The sequence below is a fragment of the Ranitomeya imitator genome, chromosome 1, assembly GCF_032444005.1.
Source record: "Ranitomeya imitator isolate aRanImi1 chromosome 1, aRanImi1.pri, whole genome shotgun sequence".
Lineage (NCBI taxonomy): Eukaryota > Metazoa > Chordata > Amphibia > Anura > Dendrobatidae > Ranitomeya > Ranitomeya imitator.
Genome location: NC_091282.1, coordinates 395,378,584 through 395,397,361, shown reverse-complemented (window position 1 = coordinate 395,397,361; position 18,778 = coordinate 395,378,584). Strand labels below are relative to the sequence as shown.

Here is an 18,778-nt window from a genome sequence, read left to right as displayed (position 1 = left end):
GGCACATAGCTGCACATAAAAACTTGTATGTGGCGCTGTTCACACAATGGAGATGCACAGCATCCAGGCAGGCCTAGTAGTGACACCCTTCTATTAGATCAGGCGGGCCTGCCCAGCGCTATCCAAATGCACCCCATGTGCACAGACACCACAGTTTACAAGCAGAAAATGGGCCCAACTGCACCCCGAAAAAAAAGTGCAAAAAACACATAAAAAAAATATTATGTGAGGTATTGGTTTATATTCTGGCCAAAATACGCAAGCTCATAACCCACGTCAAGGGTCCTCACGCTTATGAGTCCTATCTCTAAACAGCAAAAGCACAAAAAGAGGATTCAGAGATCCTCCAAAAATTAGAAAAAACAGCAGCAAAACACGGCAGAGGTTCTTACCTGCCTAGGCCTCCAAACAAATGCACTAACAGGATGCAGTGGACCCATGTGGTAAAATAGAAACACAGGTGCAGCATAACCGATGACGCAGCCACTCACCAGCTACCAAACTAATGGAGGGGGTGGCTGCTTGGCACATAGCTGCACATAAAAACTTGTATGTGGCGCTGTTCACACAATGGAGATGCACAGCATCCAGGCAGGCCTAGTAGTGACACCCTTCTATTAGATCAGGCGGGCCTGCCCAGCGCTATCCAAATGCACCCCATGTGCACAGACACCACAGTTTACAAGCAGAAAATGGGCCCAACTGCACCCCGAAAAAAAGTGCAAAAAACACATAAAAAAAATATTATGTGAGGTATTGGTTTATATTCTGGCCAAAATACGCAAGCTCATAACCCACGTCAAGGGTCCTCACGCTTATGAGTCCTATCTCTAAACAGCAAAAGCACAAAAAGAGGATTCAGAGATCCTCCAAAAATTAGAAAAAACAGCAGCAAAACACGGCAGAGGTTCTTACCTGCCTAGGCCTCCAAACAAATGCACTAACAGGATGCAGTGGACCCATGTGGTAAAATAGAAACACAGGTGCAGCATAACCGATGACGCAGCCACTCACCAGCTACCAAACTAATGGAGGGGGTGGCTGCTTGGCACATAGCTGCACATAAAAACTTGTATGTGGCGCTGTTCACACAATGGAGATGCACAGCATCCAGGCAGGCCTAGTAGTGACACCCTTCTATTAGATCAGGCGGGCCTGCCCAGCGCTATCCAAATGCACCCCATGTGCACAGACACCACAGTTTACAAGCAGAAAATGGGCCCAACTGCACCCCGAAAAAAAAGTGCAAAAAACACATAAAAAAAATATTATGTGAGGTATTGGTTTATATTCTGGCCAAAATACGCAAGCTCATAACCCACGTCAAGGGTCCTCACGCTTATGAGTCCTATCTCTAAACAGCAAAAGCACAAAAAGAGGATTCAGAGATCCTCCAAAAATTAGAAAAAACAGCAGCAAAACACGGCAGAGGTTCTTACCTGCCTAGGCCTCCAAACAAATGCACTAACAGGATGCAGTGGACCCATGTGGTAAAATAGAAACACAGGTGCAGCATAACCGATGACGCAGCCACTCACCAGCTACCAAACTAATGGAGGGGGTGGCTGCTTGGCACATAGCTGCACATAAAAACTTGTATGTGGCGCTGTTCACACAATGGAGATGCACAGCATCCAGGCAGGCCTAGTAGTGACACCCTTCTATTAGATCAGGCGGGCCTGCCCAGCGCTATCCAAATGCACCCCATGTGCACAGACACCACAGTTTACAAGCAGAAAATGGGCCCAACTGCACCCCGAAAAAAAGTGCAAAAAACACATAAAAAAAATATTATGTGAGGTATTGGTTTATATTCTGGCCAAAATACGCAAGCTCATAACCCACGTCAAGGGTCCTCACGCTTATGAGTCCTATCTCTAAACAGCAAAAGCACAAAAAGAGGATTCAGAGATCCTCCAAAAATTAGAAAAAACAGCAGCAAAACACGGCAGAGGTTCTTACCTGCCTAGGCCTCCAAACAAATGCACTAACAGGATGCAGTGGACCCATGTGGTAAAATAGAAACACAGGTGCAGCATAACCGATCCTGTTAGTGCATTTGTTTGGAGGCCTAGGCAGGTAAGAACCTCTGCCGTGTTTTGCTGCTGTTTTTTCTAATTTTTGGAGGATCTCTGAATCCTCTTTTTGTGCTTTTGCTGTTTAGAGAGTCACATGGTAACACGCATTCGTAATCCTCAGGAACAGAAATTCCCTTTCTAAATTGCCTGGATACACATTTGACCGAGACCTTTTTCTATATCGTCATGAAACTTGTAATACACCCACGATGTTTCAATACATAATTGACCATTATTTGTTTTTCTTTATTCCTATCAGATCCTAATGATTTCATTGACAAATTCCTACATATCCTTGTTCCCATGTGCGTTGCCATGGCAACCCCTTGTTGCTAAGGGAGGGTTCTCACGGTATATCATCCTGCTTGCCGCTGTATGAATTGTTCCCTTGGAAAGTCAGGTAGTCTGAAATGTTGCCGTTTATACTAACGTTGTTGCATTCGAAACCCCTCCTGTGCTGGAAGTGCGAAGGAGAAAAAGAATGACAATTTGTCACTAATGACATAGCGGCGTTTTACAGGTTTAAAACAACGATTCCTTTTCATTGCTGCTCAGCATTCGGAAGAAAACACAATGATTCACGACGGTTCTATGAGCCGATGACTACATTATGCCGTACATTGAATTGGGCCACAACAGGGCCACTTCACACAAAGGGCCACTAAGGGTTTATTCTTTATGCTGCTTGTACTTTTCACTCTTTCCCAAAATGTGTCCTATTCTCCATAACAGAAAGGAAAACATCTTATGGCTTTGTTAATGCATTTATTTTTGTCAAACGCCTTCTTTCTCTGTTTTTTTGTAGACATTTTCAATCTTATATCTGTTTATATACAAATATAACGGCTTATGGGGATTTATATTAAGCAGAAATTTGGTTCCAAAATTCTTTTGTTGCCGAAAAACTCATTCTGCTCCATTCCCCCTGACTGTTTTACAGGGGAAGGTAAGAGACATCCAAAAAGATTGGTAGTTGCTAGCTTTCTTGCCTTGTGATCAATAAAACACATTGGGGCAGACTCTCTAAAATGGTCTCATTTTTAGGCAGTCTTCAGGTTCTTAATTGTGCTTTAATACAAGAGGGTCATCATGATCTCTTCTGCATTCTCGTTCTGTATATCTTTGCTTTATACTAAATCTAATACCTTACTAGTAAGCCATATTTACTGTAATTTAGCCTAGTCCCTTAAACTGGCCATACACGTTAGATGGCTGACAGCTGATGAAGCTTTGGTCAATCGTTCAGCCAACAGGCATCTCATCCTACTCTCCCATACTCGGGAGCGCTTATTCGGCCAAGCGCTCTTCCATTCTCTGTTAGAAACCCGCCAGTTGACATGTTGGCTGGTGACTTATCTCCTGGAGAACAATGCAAAAGCAGACATGTTCAGTTGACGTCTCTCCCAACCATCAGTTGGCCAGGACCCCATAGATATTAGACCGTTGATATCAGTTGGTTCGTCTGACATTAGTTAAATGTGTATGTCGTCCTTAAGTCACTCATTGGCTATATAGGAGAATAGACTCCATTTTTAGTATTACCTTTGTTGCATAAAATACTTAAACAATATGAGTAAATACACTGCAGTAGATAAATTAACAGCAATAGTGCATAAAAAAACATAGTGTACTTTGATAACAAAATTTTGATTAAAAAAACGTAAAAAACCATCCCACCACATCAAGTTGACCCTTTTCGGGATGGTCCTAACCTTTACACATTGCATGTAGACCAACTTTTATTCCAGTTTATCTCTTTAGGCTTTTGTTTCAGGATTTTGCACTCAGCACACATAAGGGTGTTGATTCTCTTTTCTTTGAGCTGGTCATTACGTAGCTATAGCTACCCATGGCTAGGTGTCCTTTAGTCGGGGCCTCGGTCCTGCTTGACATATTCACATTTAATTCATTTGATATATGGTAAGGTTTTTATAGTATAGGTTAGGACAGTCCCGAATAGGATCATCTTGTGCATTCCAGCAAAGGGTTCATTTGCACTTACAGAGATATCTGACCAATTTCTGTCCAATCTTACCACAATTTGTGTGTGTAAATGAGCATTAGATCTGACTGACATCTGCCTTAAAGGGACACTGTCACCTGAATTTGGAGGGAACAATCTTCAGCCATGGAGGCGGGGTTTTTGGGTTTTTGATTCACCCTTTCCTTACCCGCTGGCTGCATGCTGGCTGCAATATTAGATTGAAGTTCATTCTCTGTCCTCTGTGGTACATGCCTGCACAAGGCAATCTTGCCTTACGCAGGCGTGTACTATGGAGGACAGAGAATGAACTTCAAAAACCCCAAAACCCCACCTCCATGGCTGAAGATTGTTCCCTCCAAATTCAGGTGACAGTGTCCCTTTAAATTAGATTTGGTGAGTTTAGTCTGATTGATCAGAATTTTTTGTATTTTAATTAGTCAGTTGCACAATTTAGGACCATTATAGATGCATTTAACACCCATTTAGAGCTAACTATGATCACTATCTGCTGAGGCCATGCCCCCTAGTCATGCAAAATGGAAAAAGGTGTTTTAAAATGGCAAATAAATGTTGTGCACCAGGTTTCATTCCGAGATTCTGAATTATTTTAACATGACTATTGTGTCGGCTGTGATGCTTAAGCAGATTTTTCTGCAAATTGTGCATCCTATAATGGAAAGATCGTAGCACGTGTTTATGTAGGTAGATACATGACACATAGATTTTATAGCTCAAACACTGGGCCCCAATGATAACGCAAACATCCACGTTCTGATTTCTACCCAAAGTGTAAAAATGAACCAGAAGATCAGAGGTGGGAACAGTTTAGTAATTATCCTTGTTTTTCTTCCAGAGATTTGGGCATTTTTTATATAATCTTTACAGTCTTTTCATTGTCAATATACCAAAAATTAATTCACTTTCACAATTGCTTGAATGTGCTGACAAAATGACTGTTGTGTTTAGCATTTCCGTACATGAACTGCACTTCCTATTATTCTCTCCCACTCCTGAAGATTGACGGTTCAGACTAGTGGGTGATCGGGCTGCGGTTCTGAACTGTGCGCTCTCTGATGCTACAGTGGGGCAAAAAAGTATTTAGTCAGTCAGCAATAGTGCAAGTTCCACCACTTAAAAAGATGAGAGGCGTCTGTAATTTACATCATAGGTAGACCTCAACTATGGGAGACAAACTGAGAAAAAAAAATCCAGAAAATCACATTGTCTGTTTTTTTTAACATTTTATTTGCATATTATGGTGGAAAATAAGTATTTGGTCAGAAACAAAATTTCATCTCAATACTTTGTAATATATCCTTTGTTGACAATGACAGAGGTCAAACGTTTTCTGTAAGTCTTCACAAGGTTGCCACACACTGTTGTTGGTATGTTGGCCCATTCCTCCATGCAGATCTCCTCTAGAGCAGTGATGTTTTTGGCTTTTCGCTTGGCAACACGGACTTTCAACTCCCTCCAAAGGTTTTCTATAGGGTTGAGATCTGGAGACTGGCTAGGCCACTCCAGGACCTTGAAATGCTTCTTACGAAGCCACTCCTTCGTTGCCCTGGCGGTGTGCTTTGGATCATTGTCATGTTGAAAGGTCCCAGCCAGGTTTCATCTTCAATGCCCTTGCTGATGGAAGGAGGTTTGCACTCAAAATCTCACGATACATGGCCCCATTCATACTTTCATGTACCCGGATCAGTCGTCCTGGCGCCTTTGCAGAGAAACAGCCCCAAAGCATGATGTTTCCACCACCATGCTTTACAGTAGGTATGGTGTTTGATGGATGCAACTCAGTATTCTTTTTCCTCCAAACACGACAAGTTGTGTTTCTACCAAACAGTTCCAGTTTGGTTTCATCAGACCATAGGACATTCTCCCAAAACTCCTCTGGATCATCCAAATGCTCTCTAGCAAACTTCAGACGGGCCCGGACATGTACTGGCTTAAGCAGTGGGACACGTCTGGCACTGCAGGATCTGAGTCCATGGTGGCGTAGTGTGTTACTTATGGTAGGCCTTGTTACATTGGTCCCAGCTCTCTGCAGTTCATTCACTAGGTCCCCCCGCGTGGTTCTGGGATTTTCCCTTTCGCCACGACAGCACCCCACTGGAGAGAGGGATCCGCCCCGCAGGAACAGGAAACCTACCGAGAAATAAAAGGGGGCGGTCCGCCTCTCCTCCTCAGTTTAGGTTTCCTGTTCCTGTGGGAACAATCCAGGAACGACAGGACTACAGGACATACCTGGGCTAGCATGCCGCCTGCGCGGTATCCTTGAGAACGGCAGGGGCTGCAGCTCAGAAGCAGCGTCGGGGGAGTTACGTTAGACGGCTCCCTCCTCAGCTGGTGGATGGAGCAGACGGCCGGGTCCGGGGAGGGCCGCCCGGCGTCTTCTCCGGCGTGCGGTGTGGCAAGGAGCTGGGTAAGAGAATCTCCATTGCGGTCCGGCGCTGAATCCCGGACCGCGCATGCGCCGACCGCCGCAATACTGGCTACCCCGGAACTGAAGGAGTCACTTCCGGGGCGCCTAGGCCGGATCTGGGGCGGAGGAGCCAGCGGCAACCCGCGCATGCGCATTGCGCAGCGGGGAAAAAAAAAAAAAGAGGAAAAAGGGCGCACTATTTAAAAACGCCCAGAAATAATAATGCGGCGATGCAGAGATGTCATCCCCAGGTGCCATGGACCCCACAGCTGGAGATCCAGTGCCCCCCACCAAAGATCACACCAAAGGATCCTCGGAGTCCGCTCGTAAGAGTGACGGTTCCAGAACAGGATCTCGGCCTTCTGATCCGGTACTATTCACTTCACTGGGTGAGTGTTTAAACTCTGCCTATTAAGCTGACGCTGTCTCCCTATTTCTCTCTCTTTTCTCTCTCTCTCGCTACTTATTACGCCCAGTCTAAAAAACGACAAAAGTCCAAGCATAAGGAATGTGCCTTGTGTAGCCAGCCCCTTCCGGACTCATACCCCAAAAAACTGTGCAAAGACTGTTTCAAGGAAACAACTCAGGGAGCGACAGTGTCCGTTACGGACTTACGGGCCATTATTAGAGAGGAGCTTAAAAATATGACCCAGGAAATACCGCGTAAAGCTAAGTCCAAAACACCAACACTTATGTCAGACTCCGAAAGTGACCAGACGGTACTGTCAGAAGCCTCCCTATCATCATTATCATCATCATCTTCCTCAGAAATCGAGGGGCGTTCATGTTTCCCCTTAGACAGTGTGGACAACTTGGTAAAATCAATCCGCAATACCATGGGGTGTGAGGAGGTAAAGGGTGCGCAAACCACGCAGGAAATTATGTTTGCGGGTTTGGCAGAGAGAAAGAGGAGATGTTTTCCGGTTATACCAGCGGTGAAAGCATTAATTAAAAGAGAGTGGGAGAAGCAGGATCAAAGAAGCTTTTTGCCCTCCGCGTCTAAACGTAAATATCCGTTTAGTGATGAGGAGCTCCTTACATGGACCAAAGTGCCTAAGGTCGATGCAGCCGTAGCTTCTACCTCCAAGCAATCCACTCTGCCTGTGGAGGATGCGGGACTTCTGGTCGATCCATTAGATCGCAAAGCTGAATCATCCCTTAAGCGATCTTGGGAGGCGGCTACAGGAATTTTTAAACCTGCAGTAGCCAGCACCTGCGCTGTCCGGTCAATGATCATTTGGATTGATCAGTTGGACCAGCAGATCGAAAATAAAGTTTCGAGAGAGAAACTTAGAGCGGCCATCCCATACGTGGAGCAGCAGCTTTTATGGCGGACGCATCTGCCGACTCGCTTCGGTTAGCAGCGAGATCCGCAGGTCTTGTGAACAATGCAAGACGCGCACTTTGGATGAAAAGTTGGAAAGGGGACGCGCAGTCTAAATCCAAAATATGCGCAATCCCATGCAAGGGTGAGTACCTCTTTGGCAAGACCTTAGATGAGATACTCAAAAAGGCAAAGGACAGGAAGAAAGCTTTCCCTGATTCCTCTATTCCCTTTTACAGGAGAGCCTTTAAGAGGAGACCGTTTGGTAAAAGGAGGCAAACGGATAGGTCTACAACATGGACTGCTAAAGAGGACAGGCAAAGAGGTACCATGTTTAGAAGACCCAACCCCCCAAAAGACAATAAATTCTGAGGATATACCAGTAGGGGGCAGACTGAAATTTTTCGCCACACAATGGGAAAAAGTAACATCTAGCTCGTGGGTTTTAAACATCATCCGAGATGGAATTAAACTACAATTCTCTCGTGTTCCCCACGAGTCATATATTATAACATCCCTCAGCTCGCCCGCACAACAGCAGGCTCTAGAGCTAGAAATTCAAACCCTATTATCAAAGCGGGTTTTAGTCCAAGTCCCCGAGGGACAGGAAGGCAGAGGATTCTACTCTCCCTTATTCCTGATTTCTAAACCCGATGGTTCTTTCAGGACCATCATAAACCTTAAAAAGCTCAATTCATTTGTTAAAAACCATACATTTAAGATGGAATCCATTAGATCCACTATAAAACTCCTCTTTCCAAACTGTATGATGGGGGGCATTGATTTGAAAGATGCTTATTATCATCTCCCTATCCATGACAGATACCAAAAGTACCTCAGAGTAGCAGTGACAATCAACGGCGAGATTCATCATTTCCAATATACAGCCATGCCCTTCGGCCTTTCAACAGCACCGAGGATCTTTACCAAGATAATGCTAGAGGTGATGGCCTACCTTCGCCAAAAAGAAACCTTAATTGTTCCCTATCTGGATGACTTTTTGGTCATTGGAAATTCAGTTACTCAATGTGCTGATCGTTTGGCTCATGCAATTTCCTCTCTACAGGGTTTAGGCTGGATAATCAATACCAACAAATCCAGACTCACTCCGCTATCCTGCCAGGCGTTCTTGGGGTTCCATCTAGACTCCGTATCTCAAAAGTGTCTCCTGCCTCAGGTAAAAATACTACTGATCAAACACAAAGTCCTAGCGGCGATAAACAATCCACGTATATCCCTAAGACAAGCTATGTCCTTACTAGGATCTCTTATCTCTTGTATACCTGCGGTAAAATGGGCTCAACATCATACCCGTACACTGCAACACCAGATTTTACAAGAAGATAGACGGTTATCTGGTCACCTAAATGTGAAAATAACCTTATCTCAGGAAGTTTTAACTTCCTTAACGTGGTGGCTGAATTCAGACCATTTAATGAGTGGTGTTCCATGGATAATAACACCATCTCATACCATAACCACGGACGCCAGTCCTCATGGATGGGGCGCTCATATGGGAAATGATTTTTGCCAAGGGCTTTGGAACATGGAGGAAAGCTGCTATTCCTCTAATGTTAAAGAATTAAATGCAGTAAAATACGCCTTATGCCATTTTCTCCCACAGCTACGAGGGAAAGACGTCAGAATCCTTTCCGACAACACCACCATAGTGGCGTATCTAAACAGGCAAGGAGGCACGCGATCAGAGACTCTGATGTCTTCTGCTACAGAAATCCTGAATCTAGCAGAAAGTCACCTAACATCCCTTACTGCACTGCACATAAGAGGGGAAAACAACCAGCAGGCAGACTTCTTAAGTCGACACACCTTGAAACAAGGAGAGTGGTGCCTAAACCAGCAGATTTTTCGGGATATAGTATCCCTATGGGGTCAACCTCAAGTAGATCTCTTCGCCAAAAGAAGAAACAAAAAAGTCCGGAAATTTGCCTCCCTATCTCTAGCGGATCATCCGGACATTCTGGACGCTCTCCAAGCCCCTTGGCAGTTCAGTCTAGCATATGCTTTTCCGCCGATCATACTGCTGCCCCAAGTCATTCGCAAAATCAGAACCGAAGGAGCGAGGGTGATACTAATAGCTCCATTCTGGCCCAAGAGACCATGGTTCTCGTGGCTGCAAACCATGTCGGTCTCAGATCCTTGGGTCCTCCCCTCAACACCCAATCTTCTCTTCCAGGGTCCGTTTTTCCACCCTCAAGTGGACAGTCTACATCTCACGGCCTGGAATTTGAGAGGCAGATGCTAAAATCAAGGGGGTTCTCGGAGGGATTGATAAACACGCTCCTCCAGAGTAGAAAACCTTCCACTACAAAAATTTACACAAAAATATGGAAGAAATTCCTACAATTCCATACATCTTCAAACACCTCAGAAATTCCGATACAGTCTATCCTGGAATTTCTTCAAAAAGGGAGAGAACTAGGTTTAACTGCAAACACCTTAAAAGTTCATGTTTCAGCACTAGGAGCTCTCTATGGCCATAACATTGCGGGGAATAGATGGGTATCCCGATTTATTACAGCCTGTGAACGGATAAATCCAGTTAATATACCTAGAGTTCCTCCCTGGGATCTAAACTTAGTTTTACAAGCCCTAACAGACTCTCCATTCAAACCAATAGATTCAATACCAATCAAGATCCTATCACTAAAAACGGCCCTCTTGGTAGCACTGACTTCAGCCAGGAGAATCAGTGACATCCAAGCACTCTCTATAGATCCACCTTTCCTGCTAACTTTTCAGGATAAGTTGGTCCTTAAACCAGACCCTTCCTACCTTCCCAAAGTAGCTAAGACATTCCATAGGTCTCAGGAAATAATCTTGCCCACTTTCTTCAGTAATCCTTCCACTCCTGAAGAACAAAAGTACCACACTCTAGATGTTAAAAGAGTAGTGTTAAAGTACATTGAAAGAACCTGTAGCTGGCGACAGTGTAGGGCTCTGTTTATTTCCTTCCAGGGTCACAAGAAGGGTCATGGAATAACGAAAAGCACGTTATCCCGGTGGATCAGAGAGTCTATCAGACTGGCCTATTCCGCGAGTAAAGAAAACCCTCCGGAAGGCATAACAGCGCACTCTACCAGAGCTATGGCATCCTCCTGGGCAGAAAGGGGAGAGGTCCCAATTGAGACTATATGTAAGGCGGCAACTTGGTCAAATCCCTCTACATTCTATAATCACTATAGGCTTGACCTATCGTCAACTTCTGACCTAGACTTTGGCAGGACTGTCCTCAGCACGGTGGTCCCCCCCTAGGTGATGGTCTCTGTAAGATCTCCAGTGGGGTGCTGTCGTGGCGAAAGGGAAAAAGCCGGATTACTCACCGGTAATACTCTTTTAGTGAGTCCACGACAGCACCCTCTTATATCCCTCCCTATATTAATATAGTACTTACTATTGAGTAAAATTCTTTTAATCATATATGAGCAAATAAGTTTGAAAATGAAATAATTTATATTTGCCTAATACTGGCAGTCCTCCGGGTACTCTGAAATCAAAACTGAGGAGGAGAGGCGGACCGCCCCCTTTTATTTCTCGGTAGGTTTCCTGTTCCTGCGGGGCGGATCCCTCTCTCCAGTGGGGTGCTGTCGTGGACTCACTAAAAGAGTATTACTGGTGAGTAATCCGGCTTTTTTGCTCACCGTTCTTGTGATCATTCTGACCCCACGGGGTGGGATTTTGCGTGGAGCCCCAGATCGAGGGAGATTATCAGTGGTCTTCTATGTCTTCCATTTTCTAATTATTGCTCCCACTGTTGATTTCTTCACTCCAAGCTGGTTGGCTATTGCAGATTCAGTCTTCCCAGCCTGGTGCAGGGCTACAATTTTGTTTCTTGTGTCCTTTGACAGCTCTTTGGTCTTCACCATAGTGGAGTTTGGAGTCAGACTGTTTGAGGGCGTGCACAGGTGTCTTTTTATACTGATAACAAGTTTAAACAGGTGCCATTACTACAGGTAATGAGTGGAGGAAAGAGGAGACTCTTAAAGAAGAAGTTACAGGTCTGTGAGAGCCAGAAATCTTGATTGTTTGTTTCTGACCAAATACTTATTTTCCACCATAATATGCAAATAAAATGTTAAAAAAACGGACAATGTGATTTTCTGGATTTTTTTTTTCTCAGTTTGTCTCCCATAGTTGAGGTCTACCTATGATGTAAATTACAGACGCCTCTCATCTTTTTAAGTGGTGGAACTTGCACTATTGCTGACTGACTAAATACTTTTTTGCCCCACTGTACAAGCGGAAGTATCGTTGCATGAAAGGAGCTCAGGGACTCAGAAGCTAGCCTGATCCAGTGGACCGACTGGCTTCATAGCTGCACTTTCCAGCTGTACAGCAAACAGCTTTCAAAACTTTTGTTAAAAGCTAAGTTGCAAAGTTGCTGCTTCTTACAAGTAGTTTGTAATTTTACTAATTTACGATGTTGAGCCAACCCTTTAAAATTAACATTACATTGAATATTTGTCTGCAGGACATTCAGGTTATATCCACAGAATTTGTCATAAATTCCTGATAAACGTTAATTTTATTTCTGGAACCCACACCTATTTATTTTTTTATAGGGGGCTCCTTTTTAATAACCATATGTGAATGAATTAATGATGTGCGTGAATGGTCCTCTCTATTTAGATATATGGTAGGTTCAACAAATAGCCGAATGAGCTTGCCCTATTCATGAGCTAGGCATGGGTTCTGGCAGTGAGACCTGTACCTATCTAACACTTTCATGTCTGAGATGTCAATATCTCTTTAACCCCTTAAGGTAAAGAAATAAAATTCCCCCTTAACCTACATCTGCAGTATATAACAATTAATAGGAGTAGTTTGACAATAGTAATGGGCGAACGTGCTGATAAGGTGTTCTCCAACCATGCTATTGTGGTAAATGAGCGTCTTCAGCGTGCTCGAAAAATATGGTCGACTCCTCGCAGCTGCATGTCTCGCCACTGTTTGACAGCCATAACACATGCAGGGATCACATGTTTGTTAGACAATTCCTGCATGTGTTGCGACTGTCGAACAGCCGCAAGACATGCAGCCGTGGGGACTTGAACATATTTTTCGAGCACCCCGTAGACACTCGGTTAGCACCGAGCATGATCGGGTAACACCTTATCCGAGCACGTTCGCTCATCACTATTTACCGAGCTCGGCCTCTTTATATAAAATGTACTAGTTATAAATGTTAATGTAGTCTGTTTGTCTGATAATAATATTAATAATCATAAATGCACTACTATTTGAAAGAATCACACATTAGTGTCCAAAAGGATACACTGCTGTATTACCAGGAAATTTGTGCATACAAAGGTGCGGAAAGCAAAGGGTTAAACCTCTAGTCTGCGCGACTCCCGGTAGAGGATCATCCAAGACTCTGTGGCTCAATATGTCAATGTAATGTGCTGCAATAGGCACATCGGGCAGAATGCGCACGTTCATGAATGAAGCAGGTATTAGTTTAATAGTCCTCAAAGAGATGGATTTCTAGCTTGCAGCCGGCAATGCTCAGATTTTATTCATCCTCGGCATCTGTTTCTTTGTCAGGCTAAGGAGATGTAATTGTTTCTCAAAAAGCTGCGTAATTAGGTTAGATGTTGTCGAATGCTGCCTGCGATCAAAATGGACTCTTCCACTATTTAGCAAGCCTTTGTTGAATGAGTCATCCAGGCTGTCTCTCATTGGATGGAATGGGTAGCACCCAAGGGATTGCCAGGCAGAGGCTGCATGGCCCTGCTTCATTCACAGAATTATTGATATGCCAGCCAGACCTTTCATTCACATAAATAGGCTTTCATTCACATCTTGCCATTTTTCTTTGTACAGTAGAGAAGAGAAGCATTTGGGGGCTTATAGAGCGTTCATTGCGTTAGATATCTGCAGCCACTGTCTAGAATGGGAGTCTTCACTGTTCGTGTGCTGCTAGATGAGGGTAAGATGAAGTCTGGGAGAACACTGCGGCGGGTCGTGTCGTGTGCTTAATGAAAGGCTATTCTGCACTTCACTGCAAGCTCGCTCTGACATGAAATGGGACATTTCCATTATTCTTCACTCCTGGGAGCTGACATCTTTCATGTGTCAGACATGAGACTAATGAAATATCTCTGAAAGTTTATTTAGCCCTTTTACATTGTCTGTGCCGCAGCCTTACGTTCAGTGTGTGCATGTGTTGGGGAGGTCAAGTAGTGGGAGATCACTTATACATCTCTTTTATTTCTCATTTATTTGTGGAGGTCGTAGGATATTGTATAGTGCGGTAGCATGCTCTGATGGTGGCTTACTATAAATTGTCGACTTGTTACAGCCGGTAATGTTAGCATTTTCATATCCGGTGTACTTACATGATGTATGTAGTATGGTTACGGTAGTTGGCGGTGTGTGATCACCCTATATAGCAGGACTATATTCTGCGTGACCTGCTCCGGGTATTACAGGTGCACATCACCTTTGGAGGGGGAGTCAAATTGATAAAACTTGAAGAAATGATCCTTTTGTGAAGTTGGGAAAGGAAATTTGAGAATTGATTGGTTCTAGTGTGCTGTAAGTGGGTGGATGTTTTTTGTGCTACAGGAAGTGATTTGCCGTGCTCACTGAGCCTTTTGTTGAAAAGGGTCTCCTCATTTGTGTGAGTCATGCTTTTGCTGTGAGCGAGTTGGCAGCTCTAACCAGAAGTGGAATGTCATATAGAACTGTCTGCTCCTGCCTTGCTTCCGAACCTAAAGCTGCACGGACGTAGAAACGTTTTGTTTTTCTCTTTCTTCTAGAAAAAAAACAAAACAGAACAACAATTAATAATCTTCTTTTTTTTTTTTTACTATTTTGTTATACGGTTGACGTGTTTATCGCATTTGGTTTTACAGGTGCCACTATGAACCTCTGGCAATGGTAACAAAGGTGTATCTTAGATTGGCATCGGATTTGCCACGACGTATGAACGAAACTAGATAAAAGGGCATGCTTCAACGTACCAAGTATAACCGTTTCAAGAATGAATCTGTGACCCCGGTCGATGATCTTTTGCACAACCTGTCCACGAACAGTAAAGCCTCTACAGTCGCCGGTAACCCAGCTACGATTCCGTGCCTGGTTCCGACCACAGACTTACAAAAGGACCAGGAAGATGGACCCACCTCTCTTTGTACATTTATTCACAAAGTGTCTCACATGAAACTCTCCAGCACGGGCAGCCTGTTGGGTATAAAGAACCTTTCCTCCGCAGTAAAGGAGCTTGCTGGTTCCAAGTTACAGGGTAGCTCTCCTGCTCTTAGTACATCAGCAGGGGCTTCAGACAACGCATGTAACCTTGTCTCTACCCCTCCATGTTCTCAGCAGGACGTGAGCAGGATGAGCACAGGGAAAAAAACACGATCGGAAGAAATGCATCTTGGAGGCGAAGATTGGAATCAAAGTAGCACCTTCGTCAATAAGCCTTCTCGAGGATGGCTGCACTCGAATGAGAAAATTCAGGGACCTGGAGTGACGTACATTGTGAAGGTTGGTCTGCTGCTTTCTCCTTGTCTGGTTTTCTCACATTAGTTTATTGCGTAAAATAATGGCTGACACATTTATATATGAGCAAATGGATCCATTGGTCATAGAGGATTGTTAGAGCTTTCTAGATTGTTAATAGATTCATTTGTGTGTCGTACTGAAGACGAAACAGGTGAATTAATGAATGCAGTGGACGTCTTACGCGAATTCATTTGCTGTTCATTAAGATCTCCGTGCCCGTAATTAAAGCACAATCCCACTGAAGTCATTCTTTTGGCTACGTGCGTATTCACTGTCTTAAATCTTGTATACTTGACTCTACATCAGTGGGTGAAGAATGATTAAAGACCGCATGTGGTGTCCAGATATGTTCCTTGACCGGGTCTTCTCAATTGTATTTATATTCTATATCTAATATCATACAAATATAATAATATATTACAACGTGCCATTTCATGCATGCAGAATAACAAGTAACTGTTGCATGAATCTGTTTCACTGATAAAACGCTCCCAGTTTTGTGAACAGAACAGTTACCACCTAATTGCACAATATGGCAGTTCACACCTTCCTTCCTCCCAACACACATAGGTAGAATATATGTGAATATATATTATATGTGACATGTGTGTTACTACCCATGCGCCCAAGGCCAAGAGAGCACTTGAGCATCACACACACAAATTTTCCAACTTATTAGATGTTTTCACCATATTATCGAATTCTAATTTTTCATTTATTTATTGAATTCCAATGACGAGTCGATAACATTTGTGTTACTCTTTGTGCCCCCAGCACTAGTGATCTATTTTCGGTGACGATTCTGTTGTTTTTCCCGAATCTGTACTTGTGGCTTAATATCCTAGTTGCACCCACCTCCTCTGCATTCAGTAAAATACTGTTCGTTCTGGGCTTTTGTTGGCAATAGGCTTGTGCGCGCGAAATCGTAAAAACAAATGTTCTCGCTGTAATTAGAGATATATATTATGTTTTATAATTATCTGAGGCCGACTTTTCTTTTTTTAGTCTGGATTTCAAAGTAATTATAGTACAACATGCTCCCAAATCTGCAGGTGTTGGGTGGGAATTTTCAAGCAGATTTTGTTGTGGATTTCACTTTTAGTGAAAATCTGCAAAAAGTCTGTGACAGAATTGACATGATGAGGATTAGAAAAGTCCAGTTTGCTTGGTTTCTGCTACACCAGAATAGGTTTTCTTGAAAAATTGAGGAAACTGCACTGAAAATCTGCAGAAATGTTGCAGCTGTGAATTCACCCAAAGACTAGAATCACACATGCAGTTTTTAACTAAATTTATAAAGGGACTTTTACTTCCCCCTGAATTAATTTCTAGCTTTGGATAAAAAAAAAATTACATCAGAACCACATCTCAAACAGCACCAAATACAGCTGGTATTGTAAATATGCTCAGATTGGCTCTGTTACTTATTGTCGCAATTCAGACAATGTACTAATGCGGCCCCCAAGCCAAGATCTAGGAGATGGCAGTTGTTTCAAAATGCTATTTTTTTCACCTACGTAACATTACACCGACTGTGTGCAAGCAATTTTTAGTGAGATCCTAGCGCATGGACCATATGTAGTGTATATTATCAGCATTTACAGTGCAGGAAGTCCAGTTCAAAGGTATACTTAATCTATTATTTAATTATTTGTCACATTGATATTGAGCTATGTAGGGTACATTTTCTCAGAAACCTATTTTTCTTTGACAATAGCACTATACTATGCCAGTACACAGCAGTGTCATTGTACTGTATATGAGCCATTTCTCACAAAATTAAAATGATAATTTTTAACCCCTTCACGACCATGGACGTATCCATACGTCCAGGTTGGTAATTACTTACCCACCTTGGATGTATGGACACATCATATCTGTAATGCGGCACCGCAACTGCAGCCACTTTGATCACATTAAAGTGCCTGCTGATTCTCCAGGGGAGTGGCAGTGCTCCCCGCAACTACGATTGCTGTGATTGGCCGTTCAATTCTGAACAGTCACTCATGGCGGTTTTTGTGTTTCAGGCAATGAAGTTGATTGGTGCTGGAACCTACCAATGGCAGCATTACCAGACACAGCTATGGCGATGACGTCGATTGCACCAATCAGAGCGCACAGATGCGATCTGACCTCAGTATGACCGCCCTGCACTTCCTCATTCTAGCTTCAGGTGTTTTTAGAGCGGTCATAGTGCTATTCTGTCACACTGTGCTGGGCCTTGTGGTGCCACAGACTTTTTGAAGCCTGTGCCATCACTGCTGCTGGTGTTCACCTCTTTCTTGAAAGAATTAAGAAGAAGTTCCTGATCCTTTCCCGATCCTTGATCTTTAATAATACATCCTAATCTCACCTCTACCCCCTTTTTCCCTCTTTCCCAACCCCCTAACCTCCTCCCTTCTTCTGCCGAGCGCTGACCAGTGCTTAATTGCTGATTAGAACTTGATCACTCAATTTTTGGCAGGTTTTTTTTGTCTGTGCATCCTTGTCTATCCCCCCCCACTTGCACCACATCCGTGCCTGCATCCTGCAGTCGCCGAGCACTGATCAGTGACACGCAATCAAATAGCTCTTTTCCATGTCTTTTTGACCCTATCTATTTGTTCTGTCCCCCTTTGCACCATCTCCATACGTGCGTCCTACAGCCATCGAGCCGCTGATCAGACGCACATCACTGTTTAGAGTCCATGTTCACTTTTGGCAAGGATTTTTTTCTCCTATTTTTTTCTTTCCTTTTTGCACCACATCCGTGCCTGCATTCTACAGCTGTGGAGCACTGGTCAATGATGAACATCACTGATCGACCTCCTGTTGTTGGGGGTTTTTTGTGTGAAAAAAGAATTGAATAACAATAGTTTACATTATAGTAATCAGCTTATACTACAGTATTTTATACTGAATTTAGACAGGGTTAGGCCGCCGTCACACATGCGAGTTTTACGGACGTAAGAGCGCAGAATCTACGTCCGTAAAACTCGCAAAAAATACGGCACAATTATTCTCTATGCCCCTGCTCCTATTTGCCGTATTTTACTGATCAGTATTATACGGCTTTCTACGGCCGTACAAAATCGCAGCATGCTGCGTTTGTCACCGTACTGCGCAAGAAATACGCCAATGAAAGTCTATGGAAGCGTGAAAAATACGGATTACACACGGACAAGCAGTGTGACTTGCGAGAAATACGCAGCGCTGTTAGAGAGAAAAGCCGGTAATTCAGTGCGGTGTACAGTAAAATCACACTGACAGCTTACAGTAGAATAGGTAGAATAAATGTGTACACATAGAATAGGTATATATATATATATATATATATATATATATATATATATGTATGTCAGTGAGACACATATATGTATATATATTAATATTTATTCCAGCGCTAGACAGCTTGAAAGCCGGTAATTCAATTACCGGCTTTTTCCTTCTCCTTCCTAAAA

At 43.5% G+C, this 18,778-nt stretch overlaps 1 protein-coding gene across 3 annotated transcripts in view; it reads left to right on the top strand.

Moving 5' to 3' along the window:
- The first annotated feature begins 13,510 nt into the window (after positions 1–13,510).
- SHC3 (SHC adaptor protein 3) overlaps positions 13,511–18,778 on the top strand; it is a 135,297-nt gene continuing 130,029 nt past the window's right edge. Inside the window, exons 1-2 of one of the 3 annotated variants that reach the window (XM_069762180.1) lie at positions 13,511–13,758; positions 14,687–15,320. In XM_069762180.1, coding sequence (XP_069618281.1) covers positions 14,781–15,320 — 540 coding nt within the window. In that variant the 5' untranslated portion in view covers positions 13,511–13,758; positions 14,687–14,780. Of the gene's footprint in view, positions 13,759–14,451; positions 15,321–18,778 lie in introns of those variants that run through there. The other 2 variants (XM_069762174.1, XM_069762184.1) reach the window with 2 other exon arrangements.